General features: G+C 41.9%; 1 protein-coding gene across 2 annotated transcripts; it reads left to right on the forward strand.

Annotated features, from left to right (window-relative positions):
* Positions 1-2,015: 2,015 nt before the first annotated feature.
* LOC134459988 (uncharacterized) lies at positions 2,016-17,811 on the forward strand. Of its 2 annotated transcripts, XM_063212484.1 has the most exons (6): positions 2,016-2,147; positions 2,869-2,916; positions 3,428-3,559; positions 3,726-3,809; positions 4,125-4,223; positions 17,188-17,811. In XM_063212484.1, the coding sequence occupies exons 1-6, from the start codon at positions 2,088-2,090 to the stop codon at positions 17,434-17,436; spliced, it is 672 nt and encodes a 223-aa protein (XP_063068554.1). In that variant the 5' UTR covers positions 2,016-2,087; the 3' UTR covers positions 17,437-17,811. The 2 variants fall into 2 exon arrangements, with proteins under 2 accessions (XP_063068554.1, XP_063068555.1); XM_063212485.1 differs by lacking the exon at positions 3,726-3,809.
* Positions 17,812-18,797: the final 986 nt, after the last annotated feature.

The raw sequence follows: 18,797 nt of genomic DNA on the forward strand, positions 1-18,797 counted from the left end.
ATTATTTTCAATGACAATTATTTTCAGTGCTAGTCCAGAATCATTAACTACAGCAATGGCAGAGATTTGAACTTAATTAAAATGTATATATAAAAAGATTTATAAAAAGAATAACAAAATACACACACACACACACACACACACACACAATAACATTCAATTACATTTTAAAATTAACATTCAATTTCATTTTTTTTTTTAACATACACACACAGACACATGACCAGCACCATAAACCACACATATGCTCACACACACATGAACACACGACCAGCAACACAAACCACAAACCACACAGACATGCACACGCACACACACACGCACACACACACACACACTACTGCCTCTCGGCCCTTTCAAATCTCCTCCTCCTCCCCCCCTCTCGATCTGACGCCAGCTGCAACCACCGTCTCTATCTCTTTATCCGTCGCAGATGCCGTGAGGGGGTTCTTACGTACTGCAGCTTTAGTAAAAAAGGAGGGATGGAAAGAAACATGGACAATGAATAAATACATACTCTAATGTCATAATTTCTCCATCTGTCCTCCAATAGTTGAAAATATGATAATCAAAAATATATAATATAATAATCAAAAATGACATTTTTGTATCCCATCAAGAAAAACACTTACAAGTTATCACACGGCGGAGCCTGAACTTGCTGAGGTGCAACTTGCCGTTCGCCCCCCGCCAGGCTCTGGGCAAGGTCGTTAGTCATGGCCCTCTGGAGGATGCGCCACACGCAATCCTTTACGGTGAGTCCCCCCACCAGACCTAAATATGAAATCTAAAGAAGTAGAGAAGTAATTAGTTACAATAATCCCACTATTTAGAGACTAGATGATCGCTTGCATTCTCTTGCTTTATTCAACAATTGTAGTCTCTAATGGCTATAGGCAGAAACACGTCCTTTGTGACCTGGCCATGGTGCATTACACTTTTCAGGAAAGAGAACAAGCAACTGTTTCTATTCTATTCTATTCCATCTGAAGGCTTTTATTGACAATATCAATAACAATCCCAGAATTTGAGGGATATAGATTTAAACATTTAAACTTCAATTTATCTATTTTAGAGCTAATAATATTGATGTATTTAGTGTAAACAGAAGGACCTCAGCCTTCTGATGAAATAGAGCCTGCTTTGGCTCTTCCTGTAGACTGCATCTGAGTTTGTGGACCAGTCCAATTTATTGTCAAGGTGCACTCCTAAGTACTTTGAAGTGCTGACAGTCTCCATATTCTCTCCCCCAATAGAGACAGGCACCAAGGGCCGTGTGGATTTCCTGAAGTCAACCACCATTTCCTTGGTTTTGGTGATGTTTAGGTGCAGCTGATTGGTTTGGCACCATCCATCAAAGTCGTCTCAAAACTAGCCTGTCTGTATTTAACCACTGACTGAACCACTGGACTGTCCAACGGTGGATTTATGGCTTTTTAAAAAATGAATATATCCAACATCATTGGCCTCTGAATACTGTCAGCCCACCGGAAAAATGCCCTGTATGCCAAATTATCAGTTCAGGTCTGCGTAAAATATACAACCTCCAACCTAGTCCTGACACACCCCTACAATCCCCTTCCTGTTACATAACAAAAGAGTACTCTGGATTCCTGGGGGAAAAAATCCAAGCAATCAGTTGAGGGACTAAGAGCAGTGTTTCCAGATTGGTCAGTTTCCCGTCCAATTCGGGCAGTTTAGCAAGACGGGTTTAAAAAAGGTATTGGGTGGGTTTTTCCTGTAGCTTTATGGCCATAGAAATCAACAGATGTTCAAATTGGGCATGATCTGCATCCATGTGGTTGCTGGGCAATTTTTTGGGATGGAAATCATCAGTCATATCTGGCGACCCTGCATGACAGGGGAATAAGGTCAGAAAGAAGGCCAAAAATAACAAAACAATAGAAAAGGAAGCAGCAGTTATATAACCAGGTTGTCTGATTTCTCTGGGTACCACCCCATTGACTATATCTACAGATGCCGGTACATCTGGTCATTACATCCACAAGATCAGGCAGGGTGCTTGCTTGGTCTGCTTCTAATTATTTCTTATTTAGTTGGATGTTGCCAGGTCAGACAGGTCTAACATGGCTGGGCTAAACAGAAATCTGAGAGCTGCTTTCATCACAGTGAATGTCCTACTTATCGTAAGTTGCGCATAGGTGTTCAACACCTGTATATGGTGTATTGATATTGCTTTTCTATGCTACTGCAATGTAAAGTTGCGAAGCAGTTCACACCACATGTGTCGCAGCATGCAGCAGATGTATCGCATGAATCTGTGTGTGTTCGTGTGAGACTCATTGCGTTTATTCTCAAAATGAATAAATTAATTAACAATTTTCTGTGAAAAAGGTATTAGACTAAGAGCACTTTTCGAAAATGCAAATGTCAGATAAGATTAAGCTGAGGCCTGATTTTATTTATGAAAGCTTTATGACAATTGCTCTTGATTAGATCAATATTTAGTTGTCTTCATTGCATTGTGTTGCAGTGAAGGAAAGACAATGAAGCAAAATTATTATCAATATTAGCAATTGTTATCCATTTGTTTTTTAAACATAGTCTGTATTCTGATTACTACCTATTGAAATGATACCTATGCTGTATGGTTTCTCATAATTTTTACTCCGAATGCTGCAACCATGTACAGAAGGCATCCTGTGTGTGTGGGTGTGTGCATGCATGCCTGTGTGTGTGTGTGTGTGTGTGTGTGTGTGTGTGTGTGTGTGTGTGTGTGTGTGTGTGTGTGTGTGTGTGTGTGTGTGTGTGTTTACAATATCTGTTGTATTGTATGTGCAGAGTATCACTTGTAAGCTATCAGGAAATGGCATCACTGTTATTACCTGTTTTCTTATTCCTTTTCAGATTGTGTTTGTCATGTTAGTGACCTCTGTGCATGTGCTGACCAACAGGGTGAGTACTTCCACTCATATTTTCTACACAAGTTCATACAGATCAAAATAACCCAAGTGGTATACTACTACTACTACTACTACTAATAATAATAATAATAATAATAATAATAATTTATTATAACTTATTGTGATTATTTGTTTTGTGATTTATTATTATCCCGTTAAGACACGCCGTTATAAATGTGCTCTTACCAGAATGGCAATGACCAAGTCATAGTGCATTACTAAAGGCCCTGTGTTATGTCATAGTAGTGTAGTACATTACGAGTTAACTTTTCAATAGCTACAGCGTGCCACAGGAGGTTCGTCGTGCATTATGGGGCTACTATTACTGGTGTTATTATTATTGTTATTATTATTATCATCCCTATTATTATCATTATTGTTATGATTATTACTATTATTAGGCCTATTAATGGCTACTGTTATTATTATTATTATTAGTGTTACTACTATTATTACTATTATTATTATTACTATTATAATTATTATGATTATAATTATTTCAGGAAGACGTAAGGATTGATGGCGAAAAATATGATATCCATAAAACACTCTGGGGTGTAGTTGGAGGAATCCTGATGGTATCTCTGCTTGGCTTATTGGGTGTTCTAAAGGAGAAGAGGTGGGCCCTCATATTGGTAAGGCAACATTGACATGTACTATTGTAATGTAGGCCTTTCATAGTAAGCTATATAGTGTAGGCCTATATAGCCTAGGTACAATATGTAGGCTATATTATTATGATTATTATGATTATTTTGTTCATTATTCTATAATTAATAATTGTTCTGTTCTTCCGCACAGTACATTATAGTAAGCGTAATCGGTGTGCTGATATTCCTATTTTTTGGTGTACCAGCGGCTTTAAATGCTGTGGACGCGTCAAAGGTGTGTGTGTGTTCTACTACTTTACTTTATTTCATGCGGTTTACTCAATATTGAGTGGAATCAACTCAAATGTTAATGTTCAAATGTTACACTGACAAAATAGTAAAATTAACCTTTTTGGAGGGGGACCAACTGTTGAACAGAATGTATGAAACAGAGTTCATTTTAACTCTTTAAGAGCTATATTAGCACTGGTTGTGTTACTGTGTACTGTCTTTATTGTTAGGGTATTTCTTGCAATTTCTCGGGCACATGTCCACATCTGACGTACCAACTGATGTGCTGAAGTGTCTGACCTAACAACTACATTCACAGATTGTAAGCTTGATACACGTGTTGGGCATGCCTACTCCTGGAGTTGTGAGGCTTATGAATGTGTTGGTGGCCACCTACCTTGTGCCTGCTGTATTTGGGGTAAGTGCAGCAAACTGGAGTGTTAATTCAACACTTTGAGAATCAATTTAACATCTTTTATGTTGCATTTTGTCCCAGAGTACACTCTAAGTGGGTGACTAGTGTCAAAATAAGTTCTGTCTATAAGTTACTGCTCTTCACAGTTTTTTCCCCCCAGAAGAGCACTTATCACAAATCTTCTTAACAAAGAAGCATTGGTCCAGGGCACGCAGTATAGTGCTAAGACTGATCTCACTGTATGGCACCATTGTTCCATACTGACAAGAAAACTGTATCGAGGCAACTTCAGACACACAGTCAATTTTTCTTTCATCCACTAGGTGTCACTGTAGAATGCAGATATTCAGTGCCGTATATAGAGAGAGTCTGGCCAACTATGGATTCGAACGTTCGAGCCATCCCGCTATTTTGATTGGTTCTGGGCTGGTCACATGTTTTATGGACGCCATTTTCGTTCCCCACGCTCCCATTAATGAGCATGATCAGATATAAAAAATAACGCTTCACTATAATATTATAACATTATTATTATGACAAACTGTTGTGCATATGGCTATAGTGCAGGGCCGGGTCAGGAGAAACAAACAGCATCATTTAACTCGTGACATAAACGGAGGATTTGGGACATGCATGGATATAAACTTCCTTTTATGGAATATAAAGGTCAGAATTAATAACCGGAAAGCAGCAGATTTCTCTGTGTTGTGAGTGAGGTAGGCTAAATGTATCCCCCCCCTTTCGACTTTTGTTAACAATTACTTTTGAAGTTAAGTTTCTGTCTTGAAATTAGCTTGTCAAATCTTAATTGCCACCTGTAACTATGTTATAGGCCTACTGTGAAAACTTTGCCCACCAAGTTATTATTTCTGTCGCGCTAATAAGGTCCTTTCCCCCTGCGATTCACGTCCAGTTTCATACTATGAATAGGCTATCCGACACAACCTACGAGCATCCAGACTCATCCTACAGTTCTACTGTCTGCAATCGCGATTATGCGGCTCAGAGCCGTATATAGAGAGAGTCTGGCCATCGTTATTTTTAAACTACTAAATCTCGACACAACGTGAAACTTTGGCGCAAGTATCACCAGGGTCCCTGTACATGAACTTGACCATTGTCAAGTTGTTTCTGGTTTTGTTTGGTTTGGTTTTAACTGGTGCAATTTTCCCCAACTTGAATAAAGGAATGTGACATCTGGTGGAGGTTTGAGGTACTGGAATTCACTCAAGGAGTTGACACGACAACAGTTTCCTTTCTTGCTTTTCCTCTTTTTTTTTTCTTTTTATTAAAGTTCAAGGCACAAGTCCATAAGTTTTCAATGATGGGTGGTTCAAACAATCAAGGAAAGTTTTTGCAGTTGCAGTCTTATTCCCCTAAGGTAAAAAACCTAAGGTGAAAGTAGAAAATACAAAAAGACACAGCAGTTAATTAACAGTTAATACTTGTGAAAAAATGCAATTGCGGATCCTGTGCAAATAAGCAATGTAAATGTACAAACACGCTTGCAATAAATATTCATCAAAAATAAACTCTGCAATATTGAGTTACTACACTAAAACCCCAAATGTAAACAGCCATCTTAAATTAAGACATTGTAAAAAAGAATGGGAGTATGCACATTTAAATTACCTGAAACTTAATTTTACCATAACCTACTGCACTATAAACCATTAAAGCTCATGCCCAGTCTGCAGACGTGAATTTAAAATAACCCACAGCCATCGCGCTGCAACCACAGACAGATTGCACGCTATGGAACAATTCAATGAGACTAGACCATTTGAATTTACACTAACAGTTTCAATTCACAAGCATGAACTACAACAAGATATTCAAGTAGCGCAAACACTGAAAATTCCAATGGCAAACAACTGAGTTGAACGCAATTAGGTGCTATAAATCTGCTCGCTACACATTTCAAGTCAGATCACACAAGCGCTTACCGGCTGCCGCTCCAGTTTTCAGATGTCACCTTTGCACAGTATTAAATCATTCTTAAGAGTAGCACAGCATTTTAAACTTGCGTGCAACTCTGACCAGAGATTCCCTCGACTGAGCTGGGAAGCCTAATTAAACACCTGGGCTTGAGTTTGCTGCTCAACCCGAATCAGCTAAACTACGGACAGCTGATGCTGATCAGCTGACTTGCGCTTCTCACCAATTACCTTCCAATTCACACAGTTCAAACATCACCCTTTTTCCCCCTATTTTTCCCCCGTGCATTTTCTTGTTGTTGAGTGAACTAAAACCCAAAAAGATGTAAACCCCAAGTTTGACTTCACACCTCCCACTCGACCCTAACAGTAGATCTACTGATAGGGTTGCTACTTAAAAGTCAAACACAAACCAGGTCCAATTAGTGACCCTCATTTTCTTCAACAGGTACCAGGATGACCTGCTGCCTGACACCTCTGAAGGGCGCCAGCTTGGATGAGTGCTAGAGGACTTGGCGCCCTCTTGTGCCGCAAGGGAAAAGTTCACCAGCACTGGAAGGGTGCCACTTGATGGAGCCTCCTCCCACTTTGCTCTGTTGAGGGTTCGACTTGGTCCACAGAACCCCTCTGCTGCCCTTCAGACACAGGCACTGATTGTTGAGTTTTGGACGGCTTTGTAGTTGTGGCTTTGAATTGTAGTCATTCTTGACTGATGTCCAGCTGGTCTTTGGACTTTTGTCTGGTGCTTGCTTTGCTTTCCGAGGTGGTGTGGGCTGAACTGTTTGTTCTCCCAGGCCAGAGAGTGCGGTGTGCCATACATCTTTCATGGGAGGACCGTTGCCTTTTGCTTCTTGGTCCGCTTTGCACACCGGAATGGTTTGCTCTGGCTTTACAGGAACAGAGTTAGCAACAATTGCAGGTTTGGATCTTGCTCTGCTCTCCAGTCCTTCCTGAGATACCTGCCTCCCACTTTGCTCAGAGAGGACCTGGGGTTTGGGCCTGACCTTGGGCATGCGCTTGGTGGCGGGGGTCTTCAGGGGCCTGCTGTAATTCTCAGAGGTAAGGTTGTACTGCATTACAAAGTGTTCTGGTTCAAGGTTCATGATCTGGGGATGATTTGAGGGCTCTTGGATGTCACGGTGAGACGGGATGGTTTTGGGCAACGGCTCTGAAATCTTAACTGGGAGCTCCGCAGGCTTCATGGTGGCGATGCTCATCGACCTGGCAAAGTGCGTGCCCGATGCGTGGGTTGACATGGCAACGTCTTCGAACAGGTCTGGATGGGTGCCTCCAATGGTCTTTCCCAATGGCCCGTCCCAGAGGACCAGGTCTTCGACCACTCTGACCCGCTGTGGTGCCAGTTTGCCCTCTCTGTGACTTATCAGCAGGTCGATGCTTTTGGGTCTTGTGAGCTCTTTCAAGGGTATGTCAGGGAAGAATTTCTGCAGTTCTCCCGCTGTTACCTCCTGATGGATGTCTGCTATATTCTCAAGTCCATAGCAGACCAGTTGGTGGGATTGCTGGCCACCATTTGCGGTCTTCACTTGAATTTTCAACAGGTATCTCCTAGTCTTAAGATGGACCTTCATTCCTCCAACACCGTGAACGATGAGGGTCATCTCCTCGCTGCGGAGGTTTAGTCGTCTTGCTGCCTCGTGTGTGATGTAATTTGTGTCAGACGCTAGGTCAATCAGAGTGCCAATCTGTTGCCCAGCGTTTACAGTCACATGAAGCAGCATCATTAAGACTGGAAGCTCCTCCAGACCATGTTGCATAAGGAGGCTCGAAGGTCCACTTGCTGTGTTGAGCGTCCTTGAGGCAGTATTGGAAAACACATCTCGGCATTGTCTTGCCAGTTCTGCAGGGAGCTTGCTGATGAATTCCTCCTGGTCGCAAGTGTACCCTCTCCCCTCGGCCTTGGGATGATCACTCCTGATGGCAGCAGTTGTTCTTTCAGGAGCGTTGAAGCAAAGGTAGTAGTGATGATCAGGCTGACGTCCATCCATGCAGTCAGGGTGCTTGCAGAGGAAATTTGGCTTGCAGAACTCTTGGCCATCATGAAGTTCAAGACATCTCACACATGCCCCCAACTTCTTGACAGCAGCCCTCTTCTCCGCTGGACTGAGACCCCGGAGCTGCCTGCAGAAGTAAAGCTTGCGCCGATGCTTTCCATCACCACAGACAACGCACCCATCAAGTGCATCATCAGACTTAGTGGTTCTGGTTCTTGCATGCTTCCACTCAGACCTCACTTCCTTCTGTGGCGCCTCCTCCCTCAGGTGCTCAAGTTGCTCGTAGATTGCTTCTTGCTTCTTGAGGAAGGCCAGCAGGCTGTCAAATCTGTTTGTAGGAGACACTGCATTCTTATGATCTGCTGCATGCATAAGCCACTCCTTCTGCAGTGTTTCAGGAAGCTTGCCTTCAATGGCCTTGGTGACCAAAGGGTTCTTAATTGCGCCGGTGTCTCCCAGGTCAGTTAGGTCCTGCAGTGCCTTCTCGACGGTTTGGATAAGTTCCACTATTCTGCGTGGTTGATGGCTCCTGACAGCTGGCATTCTCTGCACTTCCTCCACGATCTCAATGGCAATGGCAGTTTTGTTGCCAAAACGATTCTCCAGGACACGGAAGATGTCATCCGCCTCTCGGTAACTTGAGAGTCTCAGGTCCCAAGTGATCCTCTCCTCCAAGCTATCCAGTAGCTGAAACTTCTTTACCTCTTTAGAGCCTGAGGGCTCGCCTTGCTTTTGCAGAGCTTCCCAGTCCTTCCTCCATCGGTAAAAATCACGTTTGTTGCCGGAGAATTTCGGAAGTGCGGTTGGCCTCAGGCGGATAGCAGGCACGAGTGGGACTTGGGAGACAGTGGTGACTTGTCGCTGCTCGTGTTTCAGCTTCTGGCACATGAAGTCTGCTTTTCTTGACACAAGGACAGGAATTTTCTGACTGAGGTCTCTCAACCGCCCCTGGATCTCTTGCCTCTGTTCAGCGGGGGCCCATTTCTTCCAGCGCTCAAAGGACTCTTTTGCTGTTGATGTGAGCTGCTGGAGATGTGAGAGCAGGAATTCATAAGCCTGCTATCCACGTCTACTGCAGTTGTGCGCTTGGCCTCGGCTTCTGCAACTTGGAGTGCAGCGAACACTTCAGCATCTGCAACATTTGACCACAGCACATCTTGGAGCAGATCTCTGATTTCGTCCATCTTCTCTTTGCACTCACCAGCAGTCTTTTCCAAGTCAGCTTTTTGAGCCTCAGATAACACTTCTTCATTTTCAGTGCCTTGTTCCTCCAGGTCATCATTTGCTTCCCAGACTCTTTCTGCTGCTTTGGTTAGGGCGTTGAACGAATCCTCTAGGTCAGCTGCCGACTTTTCTTTGTAGGTCCTCTGCAACGAGTTAGCTATGCGGGTGAATGCCCTCTTCGCCACGGTCCGGGCCTTCTTCAGCTCGTCCATGGTCTTTGACATCTCTTCCCTTCGCAGGTTCCACGTGGATGGTAAGGTAAGAGTTTTCTCTGTGCTTCTTTTTCCTGTCTTATGTTTTCCTTTTTTTCCCGGCATCCACAGTCAGGCTCCTGAATTCCCCTCCAGCACCTGGTTCGGCGTCCTTGGTTGCTGGGTCTTTGGTGGTCAGGGCTCTGCGCTGCGCCGTCTGGATGATTTCTTCTCCGGTTCCAGTTCCTGGACTCGCGGTTTTTTACTGTCAAGTTGTTTCTGGTTTGGTTTGGTTTGGTTTTAACTGGTGCAATTTTCCCCAACTTGAATAAAGGAATGTGACATCTGGTGGAGGTTTGAGGTACTGGAATTCACTCAAGGAGTTGACATGACAACAGTTTCCTTTCTTGCTTTTCCTCTTTTTTTTTTCTTTTTATTAAAGTTCAAGGCACAAGTCCATAAGTTTTCAATGATGGGTGGTTCAAACAATCAAGGAAAGTTTTTGCAGTTGCAGTCTTATTCCCCTAAGGTAAAAAACCTAAGGTGAAAGTAGAAAATACAAAAAGACACAGCAGTTAATTAACAGTTAATACTTGTGAAAAAATGCAATTGCGGATCCTGTGCAAATAAGCAATGTAATGTACAAACACGCTTGCAATAAATATTCATCAAAAATAAACTCTGCAATATTGAGTTACTACACTAAAACCCAAAATATAAACAGCCATCTTAAATTAAGACATTGTACAAAAGAATGGGAGTATGCACATTTAAATTACCTGAAACTTAATTTTACCATAACCTACTGCACTATAAACCATTAAAGCTCATGCCCAGTCTGCAGACGTGAATTTAAAATAACCCACAGCCATCGCGCTGCAACCACAGACAGATTGCACGCTATGGAACAATTCAATGAGACTAGACCAGGGGTGCCCAACCTTTTTTTAACCGAGATCTACTTTTGAAGTTGATGGTCTGCCGTGATCTACCAAGTCAAATTTAAGGATGTCAGTATGAAAATTTAAGACCACCATTTATTAATCACCATTATTATGAACAAAATGTTTTTAGTAGGCTACTATGGCCGTATCTTTTCAGTGTGTTTTTAAAGTGTGTTGAATAGCCTATCTTTACAAAGCAATGCAGCACTATAGTATGCAGAGATAATTTCAGTCATACACAAGTCATAAACAACTGAAACAATTTCAAAATGATAAACATTTGGTATATGAAAGGCATATGTAGGCACATAGGCCCTATTTCTAAAATATGATGAAGCATTATCATGCCTTCAATGGTAGGCTACAAATTAAAAAGGGCTCAGAAATTCACCATTTGTTATGGGTAATAGTAGGCTAGTTAAGTTCACTTTACTATGAGAGAGAGAGAGAGAGAGAGAGAGAGAGAGAGAGAGAGAGCTCATTGGATTGGTAAACACATCTGTTAAGAGTGACTTCTTCTATGAAGGTTTTTTTCAGCTCTCTGGGACAGTAGCACAGCAAAGGCTTTCTATTGTGAGTTTGGCCAATCGTTTTGTCCACAACTGAAGTAAGAAACAGCACAAATTGAAGTGAATTCCATACATGTCAATAACTAGGCCTAACATTTCCCTTACACGCGGCACGCGATGTAAACGCAGTTAGTGATGATGCATGCGACTAGCGATTTGAAAGAAGATCCTCGCATATCGCCGCGTCATAACGCATCGTTGCGCACATGTTCTGTTACTCACCCGATGTTACATGTGTGCACACATGAATCAACTGTAATACCCTTACGGTCACTTCCTAATGCTTTCCCCTCATTCTGTGTTACAGTGGGACTAATTATCTAACCAATACAGTACCAGCAACTTGCTACATAGCCTACTTTTGAAAGACAGTATTTTCCCCGTCACACGTCTCGCGATCGACTGCCACTCCCCTCGAGATCGACTGGTAGCTCGCGATCGACTGGTTGGGCACCCCTGGACTAGACCATTTGAATTTACACTAACAGTTTCAATTCACAAGCATGAACTACAACAAGATATTCAAGTAGTGCAAACACTGAAAATTCCAATGGCAAACAACTGAGTTGAACTAGGTGCTATAAATCTGCTCGCTACACATTTCAAGTCAGATCACACAAGCGCTTACCGGCTGCCGCTCCAGTTTTCAGATGTCACCTTTGCACAGTATTAAATCATTCTTAAGAGTAGCACAGCATTTTAAACTTGCGTGCAACTCTGACCAGAGATTCCCTCGACTGAGCTGGGAAGCCTAATTAAACACCTGGGCTTGAGTTTGCTGCTCAACCCGAATCAGCTAAACTACGGACAGCTGATCAGCCGACTTGCGCTTCTCACCAATTACCTTCCAATTCACACAGTTCAAACATCACCCTTTCTCCCCTATTTTTCCCCCCGTGCATTTTCTTGTTGTTGAGTGAACTAAAACCCAAAAAGATGTAAACCCCAAGTTTGACTTCACAACCATCGTTGTGAATATTATTTCTGCAGATTACTTAAATATCGACTTTGACGTTGGCTGTACCTAGGCAACAACAACTCGGAAGTAAGGCTTGAATGCACTGCTGAGCACATCAAAACTCTGCCGACAAAACCCTCTTTTACGCAAACCCCTTCTATACGAACAAACTTGTTAACGTTTGTTTTCATATGTTGGGATCTTGATAATACTACAACCCAAGTTTGATGGTCTATGAAGCCTTATTTGTATTTTAGATCCAGCGATTTTGACGGTATGCTTCCCATAGGGTTACACTGTAGAATCCTCGCCGTGGGGAACGAAAATGGCGTCCATGATTCGAGTTGGCCAGACTCTCTCTATAAACGGCTCTGCAGATATTATCAATCTGCTCTAAGATTATTCCAGACCAAACATACGTAGGTACAGTTAAGGATAATTTATGCTGAAAAGCCAAATTTCTTGCTAAATGTCGCAGACATTTTGCTCTCAAGGAGTAAACTTGCAATCTACAACATTTAAGTTTGTACTTTACTTGTGATAGTTGGAACAGTGTCTCCAAACATTCCACTTTGTGTGAATTGGTCCTCTCGACAATGAGCATCTTCCTTGTTGAATGTAAACCACTAGGGTGGGTGCTTGTGAGAGGGGAGAAGCACGTCAATATTTGTTAAATTACCATTGCATTGCCTTCGAGTCTGATTAAATAAATGAAGTGAATGAAGTAATGACTTCACTATCAAGCTACTACGCCAAAGTTCTACGCTCGTGGCACACTAAGATTCATCTTAAACTGTGTGGCACAGTTTTACTATACTGTAGTGACAAGCAAACTGTCACAAGCCAACTTCAAGCACACATAGACCAGTATCTCCAAGTTCAGATCAATCTGCTCTAAGATTATTCCAGACAATGTGTAGAGGTAGCCCATTCATACTAATGGGATCGCCGGCATTTCCATTCGCTAAAAGCGCAACAACATCACATAACATGATTGCTATGATATTACAGAGTCTAAAATAACAGACCAGTGGCCTTAACCATTTTGGTGATAATGAGGCTACAGTAACTGACGGTCAGCAAGAGAGGGTTGAAAGGGATCTCACCTAAAGGCATTGCCAGTCGTGAAAAGCATTCTAGGGTTACATTTTGGATGTTTGGGAGTAAAAATTATCAGTTGACATCAAAATCACATCAATACATTTAAGTGTGTTTTTCTGCACCTTTATGTCATACATCCTGTAGGGTATTTTCGTAATTCTAAACTAAAATCTTCGAAGGTTGGAGCTTTGTGGCTGACGCGTGTTCCAGGATCCAAAAGAAATGAAGTCTTTCACCAAAGTCACGTTAATTATTTTTATTTTAAAACAAAAAAGACAACACAAACGAATACGAAAGTAAATATGCCTCCTAAACTTTCCAAAGTCTAAATTAAAACTTATGAGGCTCCACATGCCACGAGCACAACGGCACGGTCAGAAAACTGTGAGGCACCAACCTTCCTCCAGCCGTGTCAATCTAAGAATGCCTACTGTGCTGGGCACCTCGCGCACAATTCCACAGTCATTAAAGCCCAACTAAGTGACGTCCTGAAATTATTAATATTTAATCAGTATCAAATATCTTCTCAAGATGAAATTATAATATGAAATACGAATATGAAATATACAAAATATGGGGCAAATTCAAAATAAGCATAAAATAACCATCTGGCGCCTACACATCCTATATAGCATATGTACTATGTACTCCCAATCATGCAAAAGTTAATCTACATTTTACGCTGGATAATCCATTTAAGTGATTTTAGGGACTTCAGAGCTAAAGATTGTTGTTTTGTTGGAGTAAGTGATTCACAAATAAGTAGGGTTAATAATGTTATTGTGCAGGGATTAAAGTTTTTCCGTCGCTACGACGGATTTCCGTCAAATGGATTTTCGTTTGGACGGATTTCCGTCCGTATAATTTATGTCAATTAATTTACTACAATTTTTACTTTCCAACTGAACACAAATCGAGAGCACTCCTGGTCATGAGAAGGTGACGAGAGGTGTGTTTGGTGTACGGATTTAGTTATACACTCCACCACTGGTGTGATAGGCCTACAACAGATTCACTCATCAATAGTTTTGAGCCATCCCCGTTCTTCCAAAAAAAAAGAAAAAAAGAAGTACAGCATGAGCAGTCAACAATTCGGTGGCGGTGCAGCGCGAGAGACTAAAACAATAAATAAATAGCCAACATTGTTGCTGATGGCAGAAAAGCAAATAAGTGTAATACTATGTCTTTAAAGTGCAATAACAATCGTTAAACGAGTTGGACTGAGATTCCAATATGGGCTAATAATGCATATGCATGGAATGCATAGCTGGAAGAAGGTAGGACACGTTTCCATTATCGTTGCACCTGCCGGGGCAGATTGTTAGAAAAAAAGAATAGTTTACTTCGACTGCGCATGATGTCTTTTTCATGAAGGGTTTGCCTTTTAAGCATTGTGGCTTTGCCTAACATTATTCATAGCCCCAATGGGACGGCTATCATTGGCAGCTAGCTAGGATACCACGCGTTTCATCCTCAAAGTTTAGCGCGTTTGACTGGCTGCGTAAAAGGGCTATGATAGAACTAGCTCTAGTTGTCTTTCTGACAACGGATACTTTACTGTCTCATCTGTAATCATAGCAGATTAACTTTGTTGTTGCCGATATATATTCAAGAAATAAGTTAAAAATGGGTTGCATTTTACAGGAGTCACTGTTGCTATTCCAGGCAGAGCCAATATTGTATGCCACGTCTTGTTCTGGGAATCAGTGTTCTGATGGGTGCTCATATGGTCGATAAATGCCGTTTCGATGTTTGTTTCACTTTCAAGGCTTGGTGTAGGCTATTGTGTGATGCTATTTTTGCTAACTGGAATAGTGTGCAGCAACAGTTGTGTGTGTGTGTGCTTGTTTTTGAGTGGCTCAACGTCTGTGCCCATCTTCTCGGACTATGCGTTTCGTTTGAGTTCAGTTATTTGCGCACTGCGCACTCAGGGCTGATGGGTGGGCGATTTGCCTTGATTCGAGTGGAAAGTTGCGCGACAAGCTTGGGAAAGTGTGTTACTTTTGTTAAACGATAGACGTCTGATGTGACAGTGTCGTGTCTGCGTGCGTCGTGTCAGCTTGTATGAGAGAACACGTGTGCGTGCAGGAATCGGGGACGTTTTTTTATATGGTAAGCGTGTGCCTGGCACCGCACATCGAGAGGCAAAAGTAGCCATAGGTTTTCAAAACGGTAGAACACAGAGGCAGACTACCGCACCCTGTTTGTAAACGTCAACAAGTTGTTTGTAACAGGATGAATAGTGAAAAAGGGTGAAAAACATACAAATAACCAACAACTAGTTTTCTCCCTCTGATTGCTATGACCAGACAGTGCATTGTTTTTAAATGTCAGAAATACAACTGCAAGCAATGCGCACCAGTGCTTTCACCAGAACACTGTTTGCCCTTTCTGATGTGAAAGACAATATACCGGTAGCCTGCTACTACTACAACAACAAAAACCATAATGGGATCACTAACGCATTGCAATTCCAAGTCAATCATTCTGTGAGATCAGCTACCATTTTAAAGCAACACTCATTGTGAATCCATTCTGCATAATGTTGTGAACAATTCATAAATAATGGGTAGAAATAAGAGGAAATAACCAAAACATGCCCCAAATTGCAGTTCAGTGTTTGCAGTCTGATATAGTATCCATCATTCCTCCATTCTCGGCCAGTTCTAGTCAATCTGGTGGCCTAGGCCTGCCCCCTTTCCCTCTTTCCCTTTTTTTGTATTTAGAAATTGGCATCTGTAAACATAGCATTGTAGGCCTGCATCTGATTGAGCACATCTGATCTAGTACCTACAGGTACATTCATATTGAGTGTATACAGACCTACTTAGTGTATAATGAATATTCATTGTTAATGTTAATGTGAAGTGTAAAGTTTTATGTTGGTTGAAGTTCTGATTTTGTGGCAGTTTTTGGTATTACTGGCACCCTCAAGACATAGGCCTATTCTGCTCTAGGCGACTGCCCTGTCTGCCTATGTCTAGCGCTGGCTCTGACACTGCGTAAAACCAGTGTATGTTTTGTTACGAGGGCAGAGCCTGGCTACATTGGTTTTCGTAGGGTTACGGACTGATACTCGATCGGGTACCTAACCGGTAAAAAAGTTCAGTCAGATGACTTTTTTTTGCTTTAATCCCTGTATTGTGTCTACTGTATAGTCATATATTGAATTGGAATATACGTATTGTATTCAGCATTGATTGCTGTTTATGTGTGATTCCCAGGTAATTGGTGTTTACTGTAGTAGGATGCGGGGCCGGATTAATGTACAAGCTAGATATGGCTGCAGCCTAGGGGCCCCCACCTGCCAGGGGGGGCCGATTGGCCAAAAGTGAAAAACTGCAAAATTGTGAAGAGATGCAATATTGAAAATGGCATGTCGTGTTGAGTAGAGTTGGTAGACATGTTATTCCTAGCTCGTAATTATGACACTTAAAGGGACAGTTTGGTCAATTTCAACATGCAGTTGTAATGCTCACACTACCCTGGACTTGTCAGTGCCTGAGTTTTTTTTTCTTCTTCTTCTTCAGCCGTTTCCGAGATCCTGGTCATTGTAATGGGGGCAGCTCTTTGTTTACATTTCAAAAAAACATTTTTATTTATTCCCAAAAACATCCAAAAGGTTATAAAACATCAGCAGACAACTAGCAAACAGCAGTACCTTTTGGGAAAATATTTGGAGTTGGCCTATGTTTCACTTTTTAAAAATGTAAACAAATGCTGCCCCCATTAGAATTGCTCATATCTCGGAAAGGGCTGAGCCGAAAAATGTGGCATCACCAGATACTGACAAGTCAAGGGTAGCGTGAGCAATACAACTGCATGTTGAAATTGACCAAACTGTCCCTTTAAATGTGTCGTGACGTTTGCCTTCCACAGAGGCCCATAGTCCATCTTAATCCGGCCCTGATAGTATGCTATGTATTGCTCATATTTTGTGCGTGTGTCTTGATTCCCAGGCCACTTGGGTTTCGCTGTAGTACTGTATTTATTACTCATATATTGCTTATTTCATTGTGGTTGATTTCCAGTTCATTGAGGTGGTCCTGGCATCCGTGCTGTCATGTCAGCTGCGCAAACTTCAGGCGACCAGGCAACAAGGGCAGGAGCTCAGATCAATCGACCAGACCAATGCACACCACCCCTCCGCCTCTCCTCAATACTACCCTGTCAGCCAGACCAATTCAACCTCCCCCTCCATCTATCCCCAACTCAACCCAAGCAGCCAGGATATGACCGCCCCAGTCTACTATCCTCCTAGCCAGGCCGTGCCCTCTTAGTAACGCAACAGCTTCAGCGTTGCTACCAGTCAGGTCAAGAGCAATGCAAGTACTTTCTGAGTTCCTGGGAACTCCTCCCACTTTGTTGGGAAGCAAACAAGTGAGGCCATTTGGGAAATGTTAATTGTTATGCTCTTGGTCAGACAAAGTCTCGAAGATATTTGAAAGTCAATGATAATCAGGCTACTATCCTCCATCTCCTGTAGCTCCTACACAGTAAACAAAAATATATGCTAATGTTGCTAATCTTCTAATGGTGCTAATGTTCTGAAGTGTGACTTGAGTCACAGGCCCATAGGGGGGCCACATACAGTCCAATTTATGAAGATATACTGTATGGCTGGGAGGGTCCATTGGAGCTGATTTACATAGGGCCCAAAGAGAAGGGGCCAATAGAAGTCAGTGTAAAGTGTTGCAGATGGCGAGAGTAATTCAGCTCTACAGCATGACAATTACCAGCCCACTCTGCTCCACAGTGGGGTTTTTTTTCTGTGTTTTTTTACATTCTAGTGTTGATACGTATGTACAAAATATTCAGTAGAATTAACTTTGAAAATGTTACACTGAACAAATAATACAATTAACACTATTTTTGAAAGGGAGAAAATGTTATCTTCTACCAGTAGCCATACAAAGCAGGGTCATCTCAAGTTCAAGTTCAAGTTTTATTTTAGCCATATCAACAGTATAAAATACAGTTAGGAATGTTAGTTGGTGTGCTCACACATACAGCAATACAACTAAAGACAAAAAACCTGTGTGTGTGGGGGGGGGGGGGGTGAGCAGAGAGCATGTCAGTCCTGTGTATGTCTATATCTATGTCTTTGCATGGGATAGAGAGAAACATAAACTTCCTTGTATGACCTGTGCATATGCAGAAACTGACTATAACTGACTTGACTTGGCTTAAATGGACATTTTTTAAACTTTCAAAATGTATTATTATTATTTCTTAATCCACATACCTTGTAAATGGGAACAATATATGTATGTAGATGGATGAAAACCAGTTTTAAAAAGTCTCTGCATGTGTGTACAAGGCCTTCAAGCATTAATAAACATTGACTTGAAATTCAGAACAAAGTTTACTGAAGTGCCATCCTTGACCTGACAATCGAACACCAACTAGTGCAAGTGTATTGAATGGAAAAGCTGTTGCTGTTGGCTGAGTATCCCAAACAGCTGTAAGTCATTGAACTAGACCAATGATACTGCTCTGGAAATTAGGTATTAAGAGAAAGCTACTGTGTATGCATGCGTGCATGTGCGTGTGTGTGTTGAATTAAAGTTGCTCATACCTGCTGTTGGTAATTTTATAGTGTACATTGAGAACAGCACTGGTTTAGCCTGTATGTCTGTGT

The sequence above is a fragment of the Engraulis encrasicolus genome, chromosome 12 (assembly GCF_034702125.1).
Source record: "Engraulis encrasicolus isolate BLACKSEA-1 chromosome 12, IST_EnEncr_1.0, whole genome shotgun sequence".
NCBI lineage: Eukaryota > Metazoa > Chordata > Actinopteri > Clupeiformes > Engraulidae > Engraulis > Engraulis encrasicolus.

Coding starts and splice junctions, on each gene's coding strand:
- LOC134459988 (XM_063212484.1), top strand. CDS start 2,088: ATGGCTGGGCTAAACAGAAATCTGAGAGCTGCTTTCATCACAGTGAAT. Junction 3,810..4,124: donor ATGCTGTGGACGCGTCAAAG/GTGTGTGTGTGT, acceptor CTACATTCACAG/ATTGTAAGCTTGATACACGT. Junction 4,224..17,187: donor TTGTGCCTGCTGTATTTGGG/GTAAGTGCAGCA, acceptor GTTGATTTCCAG/TTCATTGAGGTGGTCCTGGC.